Genomic DNA, 7,398 nt, shown 5'->3' on the forward strand with positions numbered 1-7,398 from the left:
GACCCCTGCCATCTTTCCCTTCTGCCACTATCTGAGTTCTTACCACTACCCTCTCTCTCTGGTGCACTGAACTACAACTGACACTGAGCCAGTTCTTTCCCAAGTGGCCCGGTGCCTTCAGGCTGGTCCTGTTCAATCCACCATCCTTGCTGCCAGAAGGATCCACCTAAGGAGCAAAGCTGACCATGTCCCTCCCCTGCTTACTGCCCTTCAAAACCTTCCCATTGTCTCAGCATAAAACCCACATTGCCATAGTTTACAAGGCCCGCCATGGTCAGGCGCCTGCTATCCCCTATTCTCTGTGAGTACCTGGAACAGCGTGTCCTGGGCATAATGATCTCCGGTCCCATTCAAGTACCTAAAATACCTGGTGCAGGAACGAGGAGACATGGGTCCTATTCCTGTTTATGTGTTCTCCATCTTCTATCACCTACTACCGCTACTGCCATTTCAGGTGGGAGGGAACTGGAGTCTGCTCTCCGAGGCCCTTCCCAGACCTGAATTGCAATGATTCTTTCCTGCCCCCAGGAAGACTCCTCTGGAGGCTTGACGCTTAAATGCATCACGGGGATACCTCTACACTCTCTGAACTCAACATGTGGTTCTATACTACTCATTGAGCAGTTAATTACATGTAACCATATGACATGTATTACATTAGAGAAATTTATGTTACTTCGCTACAAGCGTAGGCAACATAACCAAGTTTTTAATCACATGGAAATATTTTAAGACACTGAGAGTTGATGGCTCTCAATTTCAAATTCAGAAACTCAAGGAATGACAATATCAAGGACCTGCTTCCTATTATTTCCACTAGGTTAGTGTTTTGACTTTATCCCCAAGCTAGCTACCAGCATGGCTGCAAGAAGGCTCCACCTGTTCCAGGGTCCATCTAAATCTGAAAATGTGTTTCTTAACCAGTATCTTTCATAAGAATGAACAATTCTTTCCCAAAAGTCCCTGAGCATCTCTGTGCATATCTCACTGGCAAAATTGCATTACATGCCCATTTCTAAATCAGACACCAGTGAGCTATATGGAACCACCAGGCCTGGCTCAGTCCAATCACCCCTCCCCATTCCCTGCCTCTCCTAGCTGTGCACAGGAGGGGGTACCCCAGTAACTGGACTTCTGTCAGAAAGGAGAATGGAAGGTCAGAAACTGGGTAGGCACCTTCCAGGGGAGACAAGGTCCTTCCTTCTGTTTGGACTTGTTTGCAAATATACTACAACCCCTCTGGACTACTTCAGATTTCCTACGGTTCCACACTGGGCCTAGCATGTTGCCTTACATAAAGCAGTTACTGCATAAAAATAGGGTCAAATACTAGTTTTATGGAATTCACTGTAGCCAGATCAGTGAGCGCCGGTGGCTTATGTGCAGGGCATCACAGGCCCCACTTGCATACACAGAAGCTGTTGTTGACTCAAGAAGGGTGGGACGACGATTCTGCTCTTTTGGCAGCCATCTTTCTATGTGTCCCTCCAGGTAAAACATTAGTCAGCATAACAAATGAAAAAGCTTCCATATCCTTGGCTTGCTTGGAATGACAGACAGCCTCCCATGTTTTTTCTCCTTGATGCTGTGCTGAATCTTTCAGTACTATCCCAAGCGAGGCGGGGCTGGGGGGCCAGACTAAAGCCTGTGACTTTACAGATAACATTTATTGTGTCAGGATGGTACTTTGGGTCCCAAATATTTCTCCCAGTCTTCCTGAAATTCTTTATTTTTGACAAGCTGACTGAATGTCTGTCTTTAGCTTCCTGAATATCTTAAATTCTAACATTAGAAGCTCATCCCTTTACATTAATAAACTTCTCCATTTTAATATGCCTGAGGCTGTTCTCACATTCAGACAGGAGCAGTCAGCATCCAGTTTAGAGGGAATTCATTTGAACTGACGCACTGGCTGTCTTGCTATGTTGAAATCTACCTATCTTGGTGGTCATCTCACAAGGTGCTATAGGCAATATTGGAATTTTAATTTGTTAGGAAAGAGGAAGTGCTTCCAAACCTGGTTGTACATCAGAAACCTATTTGTAATTGTTTTTAAATACTGAATTCTGAGCCCCAATCCATGAATCCAAATCAAACAGTGGCTGGTACACTGTATGTGAGAGCAAAGCTTAGTCAAGTTTGGGCAGGTGTGGCTGCAGAGCCGAGAGGGCAGGGCGTTGCTTTATCAGAGATTGGCCCAAGGCTGTTGGGGCTCAGAGGACAGGAGAGACGGGTTCAGGGAGGGTCCCAGAAATGAGCGATTACCTCAAACTTCCTTTTCTCTTCTAAAAGAAAAACCTTTCATAATCTTACTTGGGGCTGTCTCTTTTAACGTATGACAGTGGTGAGTTGCAAAAGGATGAGAGAAAAAGGGAAAAAGCATCAAGGCAGTGAATGCAAAGATATTCTAAGACTCAATATGGTATCCTCAGGTGCAGTAAGAATCCAGAGGGTGTACATAGGTGTATGTATATGGCTTTGGGGCGGGGGCTTTGTGTGCGTGCATATGTATAGTGCGTGTGGTTGTGTGTATGTGTGTGCAGGAGCAGGTAGTAAAGACTGAATAGAAAGGCTGCAGCCAGATGGTGAAAGACTTCTTATTGGCATGCCAAAGAAATTTAGACTTTCCCCTTTGTGAGATGGGGAAACACAAATGTTTGAATCAGGGGACTGACTCAATACAGGTAAGTGTTTAGAAAGGTAACATTGGTGATGAGGAGGAAAATGGACTGGAGGGATGAGACAAAAACTGGAAAACCAGTTTAAAAACTATGGTAGTCCAGACAAGAAAATGTGAGGGCCTGAACTGGAAGGTAGCAGAATTGCATGAACTAGGGAGGAGGATGGACAGAACATGGAGACTGGCTGTGAGGCTGAAAATGGGAAAAGATTCCTGCTATTAACAGGCATTAATGGCATTCCTGTCATTAAAGATAATCTGCCATTAATAGTAGTAGATGACATGGTAGAAAATTTCAGAGGACAGGTGTTGTCTGCAGTTGAGGGCATGTTGAGTTTGACATGCTTGTACGACATCTAGTTGGAGGTATTTGGGAATAGATGGAAATACTGATTCACCAGAGGAGTCTGGCTGGAGATACTGACTTGAGGGGAGAACTGGTAGAATGAAGAGCAGGATCCAGGGTGGAACTCTATAAACACCAACAGGGAGCAGGCCAAATAGATGAGCCTGTGGAGGAGACTATGAACAGCCAGGAAAGCAGAAGACACAAAAGGAGAGCAGCAGCCAGAGGTGGAGGGTGTTTGGGATGAAGGGCTGCCAAAGTACCTATAAAAAGGAGGACTTGTTCACTTAGAAAGGATTAGAATATTTAAAGCTTGAGGAGAAATTAGGGAGAGGACTTGAAAATACTCATTGAAGAAGTGATGACTCCAGGCAAGGGTACCAGAGAGCAGAGAAGATGAGGCCCAGGGCCCAGCAGCCCGGGCTACCCTTGGCCTGGCAACACACTAGAGAATGTAATTGACACCGTGCATTTTAAGATTACATTTCCCCTTCCTCTGCGGACCTATTACTCAGTGTATGGATTATCTAGGCCTCTTATGGTCTTTCTTTTCTCCTCAACCTGCTGGTTACCACTTCAGTGACTAGAAGCACTTAACCCAGGGAATGACCAATGAATGGTGACAGATACAGAACTAAGCTATGAGCACTGCTTTTTCTTAAATACCCATGAGAATGTATTTATTGAATGTATTTATTGGAAGTGAATTTGAATCTTGGTGCCAAAATGAGATTTGAGGGTTTGTCGTTTCCACAGTGGTTGGCATGTATGCTGGAAAGGATGCAAGATGTATAAACACACACACATAGGCCTTTCGCATTTAAATTTTTGGTATGTTGTTTATATTACATAATTGTACATGCATATAATTTATGAACAATTATATATGTGTGTGTATAGTAATAATGAATAGTCAAAAATTTTATACAGATAGACTAATGCTATAAGGAATTTCATCTATCATTGACTTGGAAATTTCAATTGTTCATGTTAATCTTGGGTATTTATGGTATCAAAAAATGATGCTGCTTCCCTAGGAAACTTGATTGATATCACAAATGACAAAGATTTATTATGAACATCCTAAATTAAGAGAAAACCTATTCCTTGAGTATGCAAATATAAGTATTCCTGAGTATTCTTTCTAGAGCAGGAAGGAGGAATAAACATACAAAATATTTGTACAGATGTCATTTTAAATCACTTCTGCTTGCTTGCACTGAGTTGCCCTGACTAATTCCAAGTTAATGTCTCTGTATCTGACTTCATGCCTTGCAGCAACACATTCCACTTAAGTGTTTCTCACTGCTCTTTAAAAAACAAGCCTCAACACTTCACAGTTACGAAAATGATGTTATGTTTCTACAGCTATTAATGGGTAATTAAAGAGATATGAAAAGCTTGGATTTAAATGTCTGTTAGCTTTTGGGAAGGTTGTGGTGTTCCAGGGACTGATTTTCATGTGAATCCAACTTTGTCTGAAACCCCCAGATTAGCGTTTGATGGCCCCTTAAAACATTCTTGGAGTCCCAGGAGGGAATATGTATGAGGCAGGAGATGCAGGGTGAGAAAGGAAACCTAATGATGCCTCCTCTCTGCTGGGGACATGCGGGGGGCTACTTCTCTGTTATCTCTGACCCAGGGAAAATGCTGGATTAGTTTCTTCCCTAACAAAAAATCGCTGAATAAATGCCTCGAAGGAGGACACCTTAGGAAATATTTATCTTCTTCGTAAAAACACTTGAAAATCAGGCCATTTTTTTGTTTTGATAGCTGTTCAAACGACAAAATACAAATGTGACTCCCCCTCCCCCAAGTAAACTAAAGTTCTTAAAGTAAGCACACACTAGGCTCTGGGTAGGGTCTAGTCGAAGTACTCCTGAGGGAGGACGGTCGCGCAGCAGCCCGGGATCCCCCAGCCTCATTTCTCTACTTAGTGCAAAAGAAGTCAGGCTGCTGGTGGGCTCCGCTCTTACCTCCCTGCAGTTAGAGCTGCTGCTCGGGTTCTTACGTTGTGGCGGCTAAAATCAAGGCAGTGGAAAGAACTTTTCCTGGCCTAAGTTTACATTCGCTGAACAGACGACGTTACAACAATAAGAGGAAGGCAGAAGGGAAGGAAGAATTTCCCTCTGCCAAGTATTTAAGAGGCGCTTGGTTTTTCTATGTCCCCTATGGGAAGAAACATCAGTGCTGCGCCCTGTAGAGATGGGGCATTATTCACACGCTTGAGTTAAAAAATAAGCATTTGGGCTCCAGGGGTCCTGCAATGCCCCCAAGGACCGCGCAGAGGACGGGCCAGCTGCGTGCAGGGCCCGAGTCCCCCGAACCCCAGAGCCCCAGGGGCGGGTCTGGCGCGGCACCTGCCTAAGCCGGGCTGCAGGACCCTCCTCCTCCCGGACACCCGTTGAGCTCCACTCCCTCTAGGCGCGAGTGCGCGTGCGTGAGTGCCTACCACCGCAGCGCGCGCCGCCGACTCTCCAGCGTGCTACCTGCCTTATGGGGACACCAGGCGGAGAAGAGCGGGAACCGGGACTCGCCCGCTTGGGATGCCTGGAAGCCTGGGTCCTCGTGGAATCGGAGCCGAGACGCGCGCGCCTGGGCCCCCGTCTCTCCTAACTTCCCGCTCCCGCCCCGGGACCCGCAGCCCAGGCGCAGCAAACGCCTCGCTCACCTTGGCTGAGCACCAACACCAGCCGGAGCGGGGCGCCCCCTGTCCGTCCCGGCCGCATCTTGAGCCTGTCCCGCGGACGTAGCTCCTCTAGGTGTGCAGAGGCACCCAAGCACCCGGAGACGGTCCCGAGGCCGTCCCGAGGGCTTCTCTCTCCCGCCCGGCTGCGAGCTGGGAAAAGTTGCCGGGCAGCTCCTGGGGCGCCAGAGCCCGCCCCGTCCCGCCCCTCCGCCACGGCCAACACCGGATCCGCCCCGGCCCCGCCCCGCCGAGCCCCGGCGAGCAGGCCCGTGGGCCGCACCTGGGCTGCGCCACGCCCGCGAAAGCCACACCTTACCTCCCACGGGCTCCAGCCCCCTCGATCCCGGGGGCCATGGGGGCCTTTCCTGCGCAGGACGGGTCTGGCCGGGCATCCGGCGGGAGAGAGCCAGTCAATCACTACCCAGCCCCCTGCCAGCCCGACGCCCGCCCGCAGGCCACCCCGGGTCCCCGGGACCACCATGGCCTTCTGCAGCCCTCGCAGCGTCGGCTGCCGGCAGCGGTGGGAGGGCCAGCGCGATCCGCGAGCCCTCAGCTTCGGTTCCTACGGGCTGCGCGATGCGCGACTCTCGCTGTCTTTCCTAAGTGGGTAGAGAAAGGGACAAAAATAAGCTCGGAATGACCAGGTTAGAAACTAACTCGACAGGAAAGAGGATCTGCTCACAACTTATGATTATCAGAGGTATATTTAACCAAGACCTGCTGCAACAGCACTGTGTGTGTGTGTGTGTGTGTGTGTGTGTGTGTGTGTGTGTGTGTGTGTGTGTGTGTGTGTGTGTGTGTGTGTGTGTGTGTGTGTGTGTGTGTGTGTGTGTGTGTGTGTGTGTGTGTGTGTGTGTGTGTGTGTGATAAAAATCCTCATTCATTCCTCTCCAACACTATGAGCTGATTTGATTACTAAATTTGAACGTTTACTACAAAACACAAGGAACGAGAGCCCACTTATGAACCTGTGACTCTTCCTCTTGGTATTACACCGTGACCGTATTCTTCCATTATTTCAGTCTCAGATCTAAAGAGAACATTCTACAACCATATCCAGGATTTTTACTTGCCAATCTAAGAAACAGGATATTCACTTTTCTCTAAATCTGAATTGTTTTCTCCAAAAGTTTGCCCAAATATGCCAGCATGTTGCTGAAACTAAAATCTGTCCAGTGACTACTTTTGTGAAGCAATCAAATGTTTAACAAATCACACTTGAGGAGTTATTAGTTTAGTCACTATGATTATCACCATTCCATATGTTTATAGAGATGGGATATTTGGGTTAGTGTCACCAGGAAGTAAATGGTTCAAGGTGGGAAGGACTTAACTGGCCAAAAGCAAATGCTCTACTTCTCCATTATCTAGGACTGGGGGGCTCAAATGTTTTAAGTATTAAGTTGGTATTTATCACATACTGCTGCTTGTAATCATGACTATAAACTCAGCAGCTTTGACCCCAAAATGTATAGCCTCTGGTTCTTTCCTATTTTCTTACCTGTCACTTAACTTAGTCTGCTTACTAATCCTGACAAACCCTTGAAGGCATTTTTTTCTGGGTACTTACCTGCTTACTAAGATTCCAGATATCACCTGAGTGCTCTTAGGCGGCCACTCACTAACCCTGACACCCAGTCTTGACTATCCTCAGACTCCTTGTGGGAAGTCAGCCAGGTTTCA

General features: G+C 47.2%; 1 protein-coding gene across 2 annotated transcripts in view; it reads right to left on the reverse strand.

Moving 5' to 3' along the window:
- Positions 1-5,893, reverse strand: part of ITGA2 (integrin subunit alpha 2) — a 117,758-nt gene extending 111,865 nt beyond the window's left edge. Inside the window, exon 1 of one of the 2 annotated variants that reach the window (XM_037022016.2) lies at positions 5,698-5,893. In XM_037022016.2, the coding sequence (XP_036877911.2) occupies positions 5,698-5,755 (58 nt within the window). In that variant the 5' untranslated portion in view covers positions 5,756-5,893. The remainder of the gene's footprint in view (positions 1-5,697) is intronic. The other variant, XM_073236346.1, reaches the window with a different exon arrangement.
- Between the last annotated feature and the right edge of the window lie 1,505 nt (positions 5,894-7,398).

This window comes from Manis javanica, chromosome 1, assembly GCF_040802235.1.
Source record: "Manis javanica isolate MJ-LG chromosome 1, MJ_LKY, whole genome shotgun sequence".
In the NCBI taxonomy this organism is placed as follows: domain Eukaryota; kingdom Metazoa; phylum Chordata; class Mammalia; order Pholidota; family Manidae; genus Manis; species Manis javanica.